This window comes from Saccopteryx bilineata, chromosome 5, assembly GCF_036850765.1.
Source record: "Saccopteryx bilineata isolate mSacBil1 chromosome 5, mSacBil1_pri_phased_curated, whole genome shotgun sequence".
Classification (NCBI taxonomy): Eukaryota; Metazoa; Chordata; class Mammalia; order Chiroptera; family Emballonuridae; genus Saccopteryx; species Saccopteryx bilineata.
The window spans coordinates 234,669,757-234,686,878 of NC_089494.1; the positions used below are offsets into that span (position 1 = coordinate 234,669,757).

At 40.8% G+C, this 17,122-nt stretch overlaps 1 protein-coding gene across 4 annotated transcripts in view; it reads left to right on the forward strand.

The window, feature by feature from the left end:
• The first annotated feature begins 6,228 nt into the window (after positions 1-6,228).
• The window catches only part of ATP8A1 (ATPase phospholipid transporting 8A1), a 228,818-nt gene continuing 217,924 nt past the window's right edge, over positions 6,229-17,122 (forward strand). For all 4 annotated transcript variants that reach the window (XM_066233480.1, XM_066233482.1, XM_066233481.1 and 1 more), the window contains exon 1: positions 6,229-6,591. In XM_066233480.1, coding sequence (XP_066089577.1) covers positions 6,543-6,591 — 49 coding nt within the window. In that variant the 5' untranslated portion in view covers positions 6,229-6,542. The remainder of the gene's footprint in view (positions 6,592-17,122) is intronic.

A 17,122-nucleotide genomic window follows, 5' to 3' on the forward strand; every position in this document is an offset into this window, starting at 1 on the left:
TTATGAACCTGAGTAGAGGATGTATCATCCAAGCAGTCCAAACACACTGGCAAGTGTTTCATTTTTGAAAGCTATGGCTTCTTTCAATTAATCGGGAAATCATCTTGTTTAATTCTGGCCTTCTATCTAAATTTAAAGTCTTGGGATTACAAAACTATATGTGATAATAATATTTATTTATTTCATTTACTGCCAGACTCAATTTTTAGTAAAAATTCTGGGGTTTTGGTCTCTTTCAGTGATTTTTACCTTATTATTGTCACCTTTCCTTCCTGAAATAGTACTTAATATGACATGGCAAAAAAAAAAGTGGATTTACTTGTGAATTTCTGTCCATTTACAATATTGGCTTTCTGGTCTACATCAAGGAAATGTTAGAATAAAATTCATTTTCTTCACTGGTAATCTTTTTCATATAACAAACATTACAATCCTCCCAAGAGAAAAACCTTCACATTTGCTAGAAACAAAATGTTAATGTACATTTTCAGATATATTATAAGCAACTTTGAAGAGTTCCAGATATTAAGTACAAAAGCCCAGAAATACTTTCAAGGACCATCAATATATGGAAATGTAGATTATCTTTCCCTTAGAGCAGTGGTCCCCAACCTTTTTTGGGCCACGGACTGGTTTAATGTCAGAAAATATTTTCATGAACCGGCCTTTAGGGTGGGATGGATAAATGCACAAAATAAAATTATGCAACTGGCATAAAAAACTGTGGTATTTTTAAATATAATTGTCGAACTTACAAGACAAGCATCAAGAGTGAGTCTTAGATGGATTTAACAGAGGGAACCTGGTCATTTTTAAAAAATAAAACATCGTTGAGACTTAAATATAAATAAAATGGAAATAATGTAAGGTATTTATTCTTTCTCTGTGAACTGGTACCAAATGGCCCACCGACCGGTACTGGTCCGCAGCCCGGGGGTTGGGGACCACTGCCTTAGAATATAATACACAGTTGGGATTTTATATTTATTTACTTACATAACTATTTGATTAATGTCATAAGTGCTATGCTATATGGGACCGGAACCTATTTTTTTTAGCTGACCACTCAAACTCCAATACCCAGCCCAATATCTAGAAAATGGATTTATTTATCATCTTGAATGTGGTGATGGCTTCATAGGTGTATACATATGTCCATATTTATCAAATTCTGTACTTTAGACATGAGGTTTATTGTACATCAATTATACTTTAACAAACTAACTTTTTAAAATGTCAAAATCCATGACAATACTACACTAAAATGCATCCATGAAGTTCATAACTATTTTACGATATTTTATAGAAGACCAGCATTACTGAAATGTTGTTTGTTCACTTTTGAAAAAAAAAACACCCCAGCACTTATTAAGTATTTTCACTTCTTGGCTCTGATAAGAAGAAAAAATTTAAATGAAAAATCATACCTTTTCATCAGTTTTAAATAATAAATTTGAATTCAATATCTCAACATTAGGATTATTTTGCCACTTTTTGAAAAAAATATTCAGTAAATGTTTCCCTAAAAGATTATGTATGAATAGGATGCTATTTAAAATAGGCTGGAGAGTATTACAAATTTTTTCTATTAAGAGTCCTTTCAAAAAATACAAACCCACATTACAAAACTATAGTTTCATTTAAACAGTAGCAAAGAATTTTAAATTACAGTGAAGAAAATATCACTGCACTTTTTTGTTGTTGGAAATATCCAATAGATGGAGATATTAAAGTTTAAAGACATTATAACTTTGAATTAAAACCTTGCTAAAGCATTTAAAAAGAGAGCAATAATACAATCATGGGACATGAATCACAGGCATGAACGATATATATTGATTTAATCATTATGAGTAAGAATAAGTGCATGGAGTATTGAATAACAATGGGTTTAGAGGTTTGAGTTGAAATCAGTTTGTTTTTAAAATTTGATGGCTCAATTTTGACAAAAGCCAATAGGGTAGTCACAAGATTTTTCTGATCTCAAGTACTTCAGAACATATAGGCACCAAATTATTTTATGTAAATAAATCTGGCAAAGTAATATATTCCTGTATATATTCTTATGAAGGGTGCAAACTTATGATCTCTTCAAATAGAATGCTACTTGGTTTTCTACTTATTTCTAGTCTCCAAGCTTAGGGAACCGGAGCATTTACAATACACACATTTTTCAGTTCATTCATTCAACAAATCTTTATTGAGCTTGTCTATATCACAGACCCTGTTCTTAAAAGATAGACAAGTTGTAATAAGTAAGACAAATATAGCAAGCCTATTGATCATAAATAGGTAAACAAACAAATAAAAACAACTTCAGATAGAGGTAAGTATTATGAGAAAAACATAAGGCAGTCTGGTGGTAGCCTGGTGGTGGCCTGGTGGTGGCCTGGTGGCTGGCACGGGGGGAAGTGGGACACTATGAGCTGGGGGGGCTGGGATAATCTGAGCCTGGTGACCAAATGAGGAGGGAAAAGGAGATGAGTCTGAGAGGTGGTCAAAGACAAGGGTTTGGGCTTCATTTCCAATGCTATGGGAAGCCACTGAAGAGTCTTAAAAAATGACATTAACTGATTTGTATTTAAAAATATTGGCTCCTGTAAGATGAATGAATAAACATAAAAGCATGGCGATCAGTTAGGAGGCTATTGCAAGTGAGCAGTGATGGTGGCTTGCCTAAGAGGGATAGAGGTGGAGATGAAGAGACTTAAGATATATTTTGGAAACTGAATCTAAAGAACTTGCTGGTGTTGAATCTAAAGAACTTGCTGGTGTCTTAGACAAGAACACATGTAAGGAATGGTGACAGAGAGGGAGCAATCAAGGTGGGAGATCTTGGGGAAAGTGCCTCACAATTCTAATAATATATATATCTCATCCATACACTAATCCATCAAATCAATACACCAACTATGCACCAAAGGTAGTATCTTCTCTTACTTTCACCAGGTAGCGTTGTAATTTGATGGAATTTTGTGTTATAGATTTTACCTCAATTTTAAACTAAAAGATAAAATTATTTAAAACTTAAGATTAATTTATCTAAATATTTTGTGCTTCTGCAAAAGAATTTAAACTCTAGTGCCAGCACTGTTCAGCATCTGTGTTTTATAGTAGCGTGGTAACCAACTTTCCATGCCTCGGTCTCAGTCAGAAGCAGGGTTCTCAAGCATGTCTCCTTAGCTTCAGGCACAATTTCCCAAAGGATTTCTACCTGTGTCATAAGTTAGTAAATTAGTGAACATGCCTCTCTCACCCACTTGAGTATGAGTTCCTACCAAAGGAGTCTAATTCTCAATTTTTGGTGGCTCCAAACACCAACCAACTTAGACAACATCAAGTAATTTAAGTGAATATCCAGCAAGATAGGAATATCCCCTGACATCTCCTTTTTACTTCCTGGACTTGATAAATTTGTGCCTGATACCTCTGGAGACAAATTATTTTTAACTGCTTTAAGATACAATTCACATAACATACAATTCACCCATGGAAAGAGTACAGATTACCAATGAGAATCTTTGTTGCAGTCAAGTCAGTCTCTTTGTCTCCCCCAAACATATATATGCTTTTTTTTTTTAATGATTCCATTTATCTTAAATCTTTGTTAAACAATTACTGAGTACTTACTGTGTGCCAAGTATTCCTATCTGGAATGATGGTTCGTTTCTACATTTACATTTTTGCAGCCTTAAACCCAACCTAGCTCAACTCTGTTGATCACCCCAGCTCTTGGACTCTCCCCTTCTCTAAATGTCTATAGTTGTTGCCGCTTGATCCTTGAGCATTAAGCAGCAGGCATCTATAGTAGTTCCACTGCTGGTTAACTCTCACAGGTGCACTAAGTGTCTTTGTAACCTAGCACTCTAGCTCAGCACCTCACACATATTGTATACTACATTCAGTGTACATCTGTGGGAAACGATAAAACCCGGTCCTTGAAGAAACTATCCTTGTATAACCCTCTTCTTTCTAAGCCCATCAGCAGTGGAGTCATAGGACCTGAACGTTTTTAAATGATCTTGCTGATGTCTGAATTGTACTACAGATTCTGTGACAAGGTCATGTTGCTGAACCGGAGTTTCCTGCCAGGGACTGGCACACTGTGCTTCTTACAACAATGGAAGATGAGATCTGAGAGGACTCTGAAATCAAACAGATATAGATCAGTGCCACACTCAACTTCAATCAGACTTCTGAATCAATAAAAATGGGTGTGGTTTCTAGCAATTAGGAATGAGTGTTTTGTGTGTGTGTGTGTGTGTGTGTGTGTGTGTGTGTTTCAGAAACTAGTTGGTTGGGACAGTCTTACCATTTTGGAAACAATAACAGAATAATCTGAGGAAAGATACACAGTAAATTACAGACTGTATCAGGCAATGTTCTTCTCTGTATGAAAGACTGTTGACATTTACTGTATGGACGACATATGTTGACGTGTTTGCTGATGGGTTGTCAATGGGACACACATACACAAAAGCATATATAAAGTGGATTGCTTTATACAAATCAGGGGTAATCTCTGGAACTCCCTTCAAATAATTACTATTTGTAAATAGTTAGACTTGAAGTTCACTTGAGGGCTCATCAGGAATTACAAAGGTGATTGCACACAAATCAAATACTGTCATGTGACTGTGCACTGATTGTGAATAAAAACTGGCTCTGGCTTTCTGCAAATGACACCTAAACTAGAAATCATAAAAGCACTGCATTTTCTCTAGTTTCTAGTCACTGACTTTTAAAGCTGATTTCTTGCCATACTTTGACACTTTTGTTTCAGACTCATGTTCGTCAAGTCCGAGGAAAACTACTTTATACAAGGAGGTCCTGGATCTGGAAGGAATAAAAACGGCCAGTGATGACAGTCCTAAAAAAGCTGTGTGCTCATGTCTTACTTTTGGAAGAACACACTTGTAAATCATGACCATCACTGAAACAAACACATTTATGGTGAGACCTGCTCTACCCTGTGTTATTTCCTCAACACTGGAAATACATTTTTTGGCTCTAATCCCAGCCTCTGAGTCAGAGCCAAGTAGAGTGGGTTTTTCATAAATATGCATTGACTGACGGAGTATTAATGTAGGGCAGGGCTCTGATTAGCAAATGCTACCTGCAGGAGGCAGAGGAAATACCACATATGGAGATAAGATGCTATTAGCAGATTTCATTTTTATTTTATTTTTTCCTGAGTCTTGGGAATAATCACTTATTTCTCTGGTCAAACCACTCTAGGATCTGAAAGCAGTTCACATAAATAGCCTCCATATAAGGCTCTCTTCCATCCGGTGCTGGAGGAAGATTGCTTCCAATTTAATTTAATCCTTTTTTGCCATTTCAGCAGAATCTCTATAATACCATATATTCTAATTTAAAAGTGAAATCAGCAGGAAAATTAAAATACCGTACTTCCTTGAATGATTTGTATACAAGATAAAAGAGTAACGCGGCTACAATTATCTCCAGGAGATGGGGCAAATGAAAATTTAATATATTTATGGATTTTATACTAGAACCCCTCTCCTCTTTTTCAGTTGTAAACTACTGCACCCAACTTCTTGCAGGTTTCACCAAAAGCAAAATCCCAAAACAAAAAAGTTCTTTTTAACCACCTGGCCCCAGAGTTGGTTTTATCGCAATCCAGGGCTGTAAGGCTGCGGAGCACGCAGCAGGCGGGGTGCGCCAGGCCCACTCGCAGGCCAGCCCCCGACGCACCCCAGGCAGGAGGAGAACCGGCGGCCGGCCTCGGCCTCGGAGCCTGTTGCTCGTGGACCGGGCGAGGAGGCAAGTGCGGCTCCGGCCGAGAGAGCCGCTGGCGGGACAGCGACACTAGAACTGCACCCCCACGAGGAACCTGCGGTCCCTTCCACTGTAGGGGCAGGGACTTACACCCCGGCGTTCCAGACCCTTCCGCCCCTCGCCTGCCCATTCAGACCCAATCCGACTTTCCAGACCGCGGGCGACTCCATTGTGTTTAAAAGCCAGAGGGTACGGGAGCGGATATTCAAGGACGCAGGAGCCAGAGCACCCCTTATTCACTGGACAAGACTTGAGAGAGTCCGAGAGGCCTAAAGGAGGGACCGGATGAGTGGAAGCCTGGGGCGGAGCGACGACAGGGTCCGGAGGGACTGCTGGCTGACAGCCCTCCCCCCACACGGATGGTACGACCCGGAGAGGGGCGGGGCGGAGGAGGTGCTCTCTGGTCTCTCCCGGCCCTTCTCGCGCTCCGCTCTCCTGGCTGCGGGGGGAGGGAATGATCGCGCGCCCGGCGTCCCCTCCCCGGCGCCGGCACCCCAACTCCGCCCCTTGCCGAGCCGCCCCCTCCGCGTCTGCAGGGAAAGCTCGCCCAGCTCTGCGGGCGCCGCCACCTTCGTCGCCTCTTCCTCCTGCTGCCGGCGTGCGGGGGCCGCGCCCCGCGGCTAAGCTGCCCTGGGTGGGCAACCGGGCCCGCGCAGCAACTGAGCGCTCGGCACAGCGCAGCGAGGCATAGTGACAGGTGCAGAGTCTGGGCTGAAGACCCACCTGCGGCGGTCGCCTTGATGCCCACCATGCGGAGGACAGTGTCGGAGATCCGCTCCCGCGCAGAGGGTGAGTGGCCGCCGCAGCGCGGGACCATGCACCGCAGCAGGGCGGCTCTGGGCCAGCCTGGGGTCGCGTGTGTGTGTGTGTGTGTGTGTGTGTGCGTGCGCGCGCGCGCGCTTGGGGGAAGAGATGCCTGTCCCATCTCCTCTTCTGTCGCCCCTAGCGGACCTTTCTTCCTGCGATGCCTCCAATGCAATTGCAGACCACTTCCCAGCTCCAGATGCCCAAGGCTTGCTTTACCCTGCAGCACGATCGTTTGATCACTGTCACCGAGCGCTCTTGCCTAACCCACCTCCCTCCCCACTAGCGTATGAACCTCCGAGTCTCCTCTGGGCTTCCCCACCCGAGTGCACAGATTCCCAACCCGCCGCCCACCTTTTTGCACCCCACACATCACGGCTCCCCGAAAGCAGGTGTGCTTTTCCCAGGCTTCAGGGTCTTTGATCTACAACCGTTTGCCTCTCAGAGCGCGAGGAGCCTGAACTGGGGTTGGGTGCTCAGCAGGGACTGTGTTACAGTCTCTGCAATTCTGCCTCCTGCAGCGAAGTCTCACCCAGCTTCGGTCTAAGGTTTCGTTTTTGTTTTTCCTTCTGCCTGAAGCTCACACTTGGGCTAGCTGAACTGACTTTTTAGCAAGGTGGAAGCTTTTTTTTCCACTCCACCCAGAGCCAGCTGTTGAATGGATAGACTTGTCAGCAAAGAGCAACAGATGCCCAAGGGCAAGTGAGCTTTTGGAAGGCCAAAACACTCTCCATCTTAGCTAAGGAGCCCTCAGCATCCTGCCTTCCATGTGGCAGTCCATAAGTATTCCTTGGTTTTGCTCAGAGCAAAGCCAAGATTGTACATATCTCAAGTTTTGTTTTCTTTTGTTTTTCCCATAAACTCATACTTGGATCCTGCAAAGGGAGAAATAACATGTTTTTGAGAACTAATCTATCTTGCCATCATGACTAATTCCCACTCTTTTCCACAGCCCAATATGAGGCAGGTAGTAAAGTGGTTTTAGGAAAAAGAAAAAAAAAGAAGAAGTTAGCAAAATAAGATTCCAGGGGTTCGAGAGAGGCCATTGTATTATTTTTTTCCTTCTCCAAGTCCCCATGTTAAAAATATGAGAATGGGCTCTCATATCTATGATTTTTCTGGTACAGTGCTTGAGAAATACTGAATGGAACTGCTTTGGGGAGAAGGCCACATGAGTCACACCTGCACTGTGTTCTATGTAGGAACTGAGTACATACTTATTGTTATGTGTAGTATAATGAAAAGATAAATATAGGGCGTTACAGTTTTAGATGCACACTGTAGTCAATGACAGTGTTATAAAAATGTACATAGTAAAATGTATTCGTTTTTTATATTTCTGAGTGAAATGAATCAATTTTCCTTATCACCATTTGAATGAACCATACAGGTAATGAAAATATAGTGGTAACAGTTGGGATTGTTCTTTCAAGTAATAACAATCGACAAATCATATATTGTGGGAAATAAGAGAGAAAAGACTAGAAAACAATGCAGAACATGTGGATTTTATTACTGTTGAAAGGCTACAGTATTGTTTTTGATTCACGTCTGTATTTGGCAAAGCGTTATCACAAAGATTACCTCACAGGACCTTACAACACTGCTGGAGGTTGGTGAAGATGATCCTATCTGATAGTTGAGGAAACTATGGCGCAGTTGGTTTAGGGACTTTTCCAAGGTCAAGCCACTAGTGCAGTGGCACATTTGGATTGAGAGCTCTGGGAAAACAAGGACTGCTTTTTATTTAATCTTTGTATTCCCCGTGCATCCAGCAGTGTCAGGGGCATAATGGCACTTGGTGAATGACCCTCTCTCTCATATTGGTCGGTTTCCGTTTATTATATGCTCAGCATTTTACTCCAGACTGTGGTGAGGACAACATAAATAATGACTCTGTGGGCTGGCGATGTGGCTCATTGCCTGCTCTGCCCACACTTTTCTTTCCTAAGGCGTATTCTCCTTGGATGGCTCCCACTGCCTCAAGTGCCTGGTTCTCCACTGCAGCCCCCTTGGCCTCTGCTGATTGGACCAGCGTACACTCCTGACCCAAGGCTCAGACACTTGTAACCTTGTGGTTTGGCTCAAAAGGATTTTCTGTGGTGGTTATCTATCATGGAATGGGTTTAGCTTAAAGACTTAAGAGTGAAAATTGAAGCAGAAAAGGACAGAGGTGAGCAGGCTGGTAGAGGAGACAGTGGCTAGCTGTAATGGGTCATACAGATGTCGCTGATACGAGGAAGCAGAAACTGAATAAACAGAAAGATAGGAGAGAAAATGCACTGGATGGAGAGAATGGGGCAGGGAGACATGCTGAGAGCCTGGCCAGAGCCTGGAATGCCTCCCTCGCTCCCTCCCTGAGTTTTCTAGCCTCCGTTTCCAAGTAGCACTAGGATGGGCTCTTTTTCCTTGATGGGTTTCTTTTCCCTGCATCCAGATTGGCCAGATGCATGACTGTCCTGTGTGCATCTTATTTACAACCAAATTGAAGAGAAAAGATTAATATGAAATAGGAATAAATAGTCCACAAAGGGATGTTATTAATTGAACACTGCGCTTGCTACGGGTGACTCAGGTCCTGTGGAAAGTGAGGACATCAGAGCATGCGTCCTGCTGAGAGAACACTTCATTGAGGACTGACTGGAGAAGAGTGCTCGCTGAGCGCGTCCGGACTGGAAGGTGCACATGAATCACCAGTGGTCTGGTTAGATGTAGGTTCCAAATCAGTGGCGCTGCAGTGGGGCTGGATTCGCTGCATTTCTGACGAGTTCACAGGTATTTCTGATGCTGTCTTGTAGGTCACAATTTGAGTAGCAAAGTTCTAAGGGATATTGCCACCTCTTTTAATAGTCGGGAGGGTGTTGAAGATAGAGAGAGTAACCCACTGAGAAAATGGTAAAAGTGAACATGGTTTTTTTGAGAGATCATTAGGGAAGTTGGTCAGAAACAGAGGGAAACTTGGAAGGGGTAGGATGTAAATTTGGATAGGTGAGGTACTGTTCGATTACAGAGCATTTTGGATGTCAAGATGAGACATTTGGATATAGAAGTGAGTATTTCAAGAGAATCTTAGTGCTTGTCTAACCCAAAAAAATTTTTTTTATTAAGAGAGAGGCAGGGAGTCAGGAAGGAAGAGAGACAGGCAGACTTCCGCATGCGCCCTGACCAGAATCCACCTGGCATGCCCACTACAGGGTGATGCCCTGCCTATCTGTGGCCATTGCTTCATTGCCTGAGTCAAGGCCATAGAACCATCCTCAGTGCCTGGGGCCAAATTGCTCAAACCATTCAAGCCAGGACTGGGAGAAGGGAGGAGAAAGTGAGAGGGAAAGAGAAGGGGGAGGGGTGGAGAAGCAGATGGTAGCTTCTCCTGTGCTTCCCGACCAGGAACTGAACCCAGGACTTCCACATGTCAGGCAGATGCTCTACTGCTGAGCCAACCAGCCAGGGCCCTAATCCAATTTCTCATTCAAGCATGACACCAATGTATAATATCTCTAACAGGGCCAGTTAGGAGCCAAATAGTTATAGGAAAGTGTGCTTTGAAAAGAAATGCTTTCAGAAAGATTAAGTCTGGAAGTATGTTAGATAGCTTGAAGGGAATGACAGTATAGATAGAATCTATTGTGAAAAAAACAAAAGAGTCCAAAATTTATAAAGTCTTGAATTAGTATTGCAGTGGAGCAGTGAGAATGGGAAAGGAAGAATCAGAGATATTTCTGAATCATTAACTCATTAAACAGATATCTATTGAACTGTTACCAACGCAGTTCCAGTGATCAGAACACAATAATTTCTTCCCTGTAGGTGCTTACGTTCTAGTGAGTTGAGAGACAAAGGAAACAATAGATTAGCAAATTATAGAACATGTTATGTGGTAAGTGCCATGGGAAAAAATAAAGAGCAGGTGAGATGCTTAAGGTTGGTGGATGGATTGCAGTGTTAAGTAGGTCGGTAGGCTAGCCTTTGTTGAAAAGTTGGAGGGGAAGGAGTTAACTTGGAGGAGATCTGAGGGAGCGGTGTTTCAGAACGAAGGAACAACCAGAGCAAAGGTCTCAATGCAGCAGAGAGTCAGGAATGTTAAGAGAACAGTGAGGGGGAGAATAGTAGGAAATGAGGTCACAAAGGTCATATCATAGGACAAGGAGATACCATGAATATAGGGCAGAAGACAAATGGATTAAAAGAATAGGAGATTCTCATGAAAGCGTCTGGGCATCACATTAAACTTTAGTTTCCTGGGCTGGCTCATGACGTTTCTGTTCAGTAGATTTTGTTTGTTTGTTTGTTTGTTTGTTTGAGGAACTTGGCTTTACTGTCTTAAACTGATTGGTTGAGAAAATCTATTTATAGATACGGACATTGAGAAAGGAGAGTCAATACAGTAAGAAAGATACATTCAAATTTTAAAGTAATTGTGGCATATTCAAATGGACATATTTTAAAGATCCGTAGAAACCCTTGTAGTAAATTGGCCAGAAAACAAGACGAGGTAAAGCAGGAGGCTAAGCATTTTAGATCTCTTCATTTCCACCCCAGCTAAATCAAATGGGTCTTTGAATACAGCATTAGAAATGCTTGGAACAGGGACTGAAATGATAGTGTTTACACAAAATATTAGTTTTTCTCGCTCTTGTAAAACTAGAGTGGAAGTAAGCATTCCGGATCAGGCATGCATACTACATAAAGTCAAAAGGGACATTGTCCCTTTTGCTTCACCATCCTGGATGTATAACTTCCTGAAGTTCTAACAAGAACTCTGGGTTCCTGCCATTGTATAGGAGTTCCCGGTATGAAAAAAAAAAATGGAAGGGTGAGAGTCCAAAGGGTTTTACTGAAAATACCACACAAAGACTAAGTTCTCAGTTTTCATTGGCCCCGGTATGCAAGGTAAGCTGGAAAATGAGGTCTTCTAGCTGGGCTCATTACTCGGTGTTTTATTACTAAAGGAGAAAAAGAGAGACTGGTTATTTAGGTAAGCACCTAACAGGCACACTTGTTATCAGGTACTTTGGAGTCAAAAAGTGTTCAAGAGCTCATAATTTATAAGATAATAAACATTAAATTGTTTAAAACTAAGGAAATGCATAAAAAAACAGACCTGTCCAATTATTTGCATTATTTTTTTCTGATGGATGAATATTATAATGCTAAAATGTAAGACATTCATCTGATTTTGTAAAATGTGCTAAGTGATAAATGTAGGAGTTGTTTTGGTTTAGGTCTGTATATATGGCAACTTTAAAATGTTTGTAATTACCGGTATACTACTATGTTTCATTAAAAGATTAAAAAAAAAGTAGCATTAAAGTAATTTCTGAAAGAATTGTTAAAGGAAAATTTTAGGAGGCTCTTTCATTTGTTTAAATAAAAAATGATTAAGAGCATGACCTGTGGTGGCACAGTGGATGGAGCCTCAACCTGGATGCTGAGGTCACCAGTTCAGAACCCTGGACTTGCCTGGTCAGGGCACATATGGGAAGCAACTATGAGTTGATGCTTCCCACCCCTACCCCCCACTCCGTTCACTCCTTCTCTCTCTCTCTCTTTCTCTCCCCCCTTCTTTTAGTGTCAAGAAATAAAATCTTTAAAAACAAAACAAAAAAATGATTAAGAGTTTTTGTTTCTTTAGCAAACACATAATATGCACCCGCTGTGTGCCAGCAGCTAGTTGGTGGTGGGACAAAAAGGTGTGGTGAACGAAGGCGACCCCGTGGGAAATGTGGAGATGAGCTAGATTTATAACAGACATGACACTGCGGGGGGGGGGGGGGGGTGTAGTGATAATTCTGAGAATTCCCAATACATGGTATTTTGCTTAGTAGAATTCTCAAGATTTAAATGTGGGAGAACTAAATTATTATTTTAGGTTTTCTATTCTGCAGTACATCATTTCAAAAACAGAGAATTGAGTCATGCGCCTCCCTTACAGCCACAGGCAAGTTTGCATAGATGGGAGTACACTTTTGAAGTTGGTAAAGCTTTTGCTGCTTGAATGTCTATTCACATAGTTTCATTATTATCAATCAGGCAACAGTGTTCCCTTCACTGGGGCCCCCACATCTTCAGATGCTCTTATCCTCTGGATGGTAAGCTCTCTAATGTTTTCTTTAGTGCTCTGTTGCTCTCACGGAGGACATTGCTCGGCACATAGTTAGGAGCTCACAGGTTGAATGAATGCATCTTATGACTGAGAGTTGAGATGACCTAGAGATACCTTATAATCAGACCTATATAATCAGGTTTCCTTTTAAACAATCCATGTGTAATTTCTGAAGAATTTTATTTTGTGAGATGTGAGGTCGGATCTAATTTTATTTTTTTGCTCATTATTATCCACTTGACATGATAACCATCTATTTTATTTAATAATCTATTTTTTGAATACTGATCTAGACACTTCTTTATATACTAAATTTACATACAAAATTTATCATTTCTGGATTTAGTCTCTCTTTTGCCTTTTCTTCTGTCCGTTCCCAAACCCCCAGCTTTGGTCTGTCTCTTCCCGACCCTAGCATCAGATTCCGTTATTGCAGTTAACAAAAAATATCCTCATAGTGGTCCTACTCTAACTGCTCTTTTCTCTAATATTTTATGACTGTTTTTCTGTTTATTTTTTCACTTGAACCAGTGAGCCAAGTTAAAAAATGTCTTGGACTACTTATTGGGACTGCTTAAGTTTATATATTTATAGTAAGCGAATTGACATCTTTCACATATTGAGTTATTTAAGCTTAGTTTTTCTGTTTATTGGTATTTCTTTCATGTGACGGGGAGTGGTTTTAAAAAACAAATGCTGCCCATTTTATGATTTATTTTTAGATGATTTATATATTTTATGAAGATATTGTGAATGTGATACCTTCTAAAATTATATGTTCTTGTTTGTGACTATTAGCACATGTAAGGTGGAAACTGTTGATTTTGACACCATCAGTGTGAATTCTTTCACTTTAAATAGTATTCAGTTAATTTTTATCGCCATAGGTTTAAAAATTATTTCATATAAGGCAAAGTATTTTAAACAAGGTATTCATTTCACCAGATTTGACCTGATACCTTTTGATTATACTCTTTTTTTTTCAGCAAGATTGGCTCATTTTTATCTTCTGAAATATTGTGGACTCTGGTTCTAACTCACTCCTTTTATGGTGTCACGTGGTAGCCCTTACACAATGGCCAAGATACTGCTTCTTCTTATGCTTTCTGGTAGGAGTGGAAGTCAGAATTTAGACCATCTGGGGATAACTAATGGTTTTGTGGACTCTACTTAGACCAGACTGGCGCTCTTATCTTTGATCAGCACTAAGAGCAATAAAATGTGAGCCACAAATGCTAGACACATACGCAATTTTATATATTTAGATAGCCACATTAAAAAAGAAATAAAAACAAGCAGGTGAAGTTAATTTTAATAATATTAACCACATAGATGCAAAATACTGTTTCATCATGCTATTTATATAAAAGTTAATAATGAGATAGTTTGCATTTATTTTCTTTACTCATTTTTCTAAATATGTTGTATATTATATATTTATAGTATATCTCAATTTGGACTAGTCCCATGTTGTGCTCAGTTGCCACATGTGGCTGCCACACATGATAGAATTTACTAGAGTCTTTCAGAATCTAAAATTTTATAATGGAAATCATTTCTTATTAAAAATACACCGATGGATATACTCTCTTAAATAGAAATTTAAGCCTTCAACTTTCTTCCTTAACAACAGAAGGTGGTCACAAATGTCCTCATAAAACCTCACATGTTATGCTTAGATAATACTGCTTTGACATGGCCCTAGTGCCAACGTAGAGGTTTTATGTAAGTATATGATGGCATCTTTGGAAGCCTGTTGTTTTGTTCCCATTTAACAACAGCAAAAATTCCCTTTTTATATATTGTAGATTTGATAAGCAAACACCATCCTGTCCGGCTTTCCTACTGGTTTTCATTAAATGTTAATATGAAATGTGTTTACATAGTAACTTTGTGTAGGATGCTTTTATATACAATGTTGCCATCACTTGTTGACCTCAGGGTGCTGCAGAGAACTTGGTTTCATGGGTCATTTACACAGCTAATTGAACAAAGGGAAGTGTCTGTTTTAAAGTGAACCTTTCTGTTTATTATTTTGTGAGCCATCTTTGAAGATGACTGATCTTGAACCATCTGGAGCTGCGCTTAAAGGGATCGGGTTATTCAGGTGACATTTGAAGCAGAGACTGCCACTAAGAAGACCGAAGCCAATCTAGGCTCCGGACCAAGAACCCACTTTAGTGTGCCAGATCTACTTAGCCTACACGATTCTCTGTCATGAGCGAGGCAAACAAGCAGTGGTATGCAAGGCTCAGTCAGAGAGATGGATCTTTCTGACAGCAGTATAGTAGAATAGTTGAGCTTCTGTAATTGGCTGAGGTCCTGTGGCTAACTCTTGTCCTAAAGTGAAGCTAATGTGGCGTCAAAGAAACCTCATCCCAGAGCCTGCAGCCCTTTTCCCCTTGCCCCTCCCTCACCTGGTGTAGATTTAGCCCTGCCTAACCCTGAAAACCTAGAGGTTGGAGACGTTTGAGGAGTTATGACTTAGCACGCTAAGGATGTGTAACAAATCACCCTGTCTTTATCCCTTTGACCGTGAGTGCCTGTCATAGCAACTCACAGAGATCCGGTACTGGGGCCTTGCTCTGGGAGAGGAGACCCTGGTCCCTGACCCCGGTTTGGACACGAGTGCTTGTGAGCAGTTCTGATGCTCAGCCAGGTCTGCCAAGGGTTCTTTTCTTTTTCATTTGCTTCTGCTTTCTCCACTGTTGGTCTTGGCCAGCTCATCTGGACAAACTTGTTGCCCCATGTTGGAGAGCTTTGTTCTGAGTGCACCTGTTGTCTGGGAGCATTTTTTCTGGACCTCTTGCTCTGTCGCTGTATTGTCATCCTAACGGCTGTGGCTACCTGACCCTTTCCAGTCTCCATCCATTCTTTCTCGCTGTACTTCTTTTTTAGTTTTAACTCATTTCCTATCTCTAACCAAAGAAATGAACCCATTCTCCCTGTATATATTTTACCCAGATTTGGTGTTGCTGCCCCATAACCTTTAGCTAAGCTGGGTTCAGTCCACCGTCAGTGCAGAGTAGTTGGGATAAATACCCTCAGGTGAGCTTACTCAGCTTTTGTAACTTTGTTTTCACAGTTGTGAGTAATAGTTAGAGAGATGACAGTGTCCGATGTGGAGAGGGGAGTGGGAGACTTCTGTACTGTGGCTTTGTTCTATCGCCATGTTTATACCTCAGTGGTGCTCAGTCCTGACTGCACAGTGAATTAAACAGGGAGTCTCAGACAGCACTGATGCCCAAACCCATCCCGGACCAGTGGAATCAGTCCAGCTAGTCACCTGACATATGTACCAGGCATTAGTGTTTTTATCTCCCAAGTAATCCTAATGTTTAAAAACACTGGTGTCCATCCTTGAGTTCACTTGCTTGCAGAGAGGAGGAATGGATTGTGTGTAAAGCCTTGTAGGTGGTCAGCCAAAACCAAGAGCACATGATTTTTGGTAAATTTATTTTCTATTGCCCAGTTACTTAATGGGTCTCATTATGCTTATATTTCTCTTAAGTTTCCTTCTCAGAAATTATAAAATCATATGATGATACTCGATTATTAGGTTTTGAGGACTTTTTTGAAAATTCTGAATTAAACATTCAATTTAGTGAAATCAAAAGAAGAGTAAACCCGTTTTTACTTTTAGCTGGTATTACATCTGCTCGGGGAGCTTGATGAATACGAGCCTTTCTGCAATCCATTACTAGTTTTCTGCTAACCTGCTTATTTTAAGTATGTTATAGTAATTAATCTGTTTCCTCATCCTGTATTTGTAGCCCTCATATGTTGTCATTTGCACCTGGAAGAAAGACTTTGGCAAGCTGGTAAAAAGTTTCTGAAACATCTGTAGCAACTGTTATTTTCAGAAGGTTTATTTTCTCTAGTTTACTATTCTTGATTTTTTCCACAACTTTCAATAGTCTTTTATAGGTTAATGTATAAAAATTGAAACTGCAATTTTACCGCAAGTCCCAATTTAGCTGCCTTCCCTGTGAGAGGAGGTGATTTTTCAGCCTCTTCACCAGTGTGGTTCTCTGGGGCGGCATGAATGGGTCTGGGTCTTCAGAATGCAGTGAGGATTGGAGGAGTGTGTTCTGTTTAAGCATTGTGTGATTTTATTTTTTTATAGTTCTCTTGTATGTTTATTGTTTCTGCATTTAGACTTTGGTTTTGTAGGTGATAACATGACTGGTGCTCTATAGATAGAAATCTTTTTAAAAAGCTAAAATTTGACAGAGGAAGAGGGGAAGGAAGGTTCGGACTCAGCTCAATCCCCCCACCCCCACCCCCTTGGCTACTCATTCTTGTCTTTTTGTTTAAAGTTGGATGGAAGATTCTTTGACACAAGTTGGCTTTTTGTTGACTTCAAAGTGGTTATAATTAGCCAAGAAGAAAACGGCTCTTAATTTCCGCAGG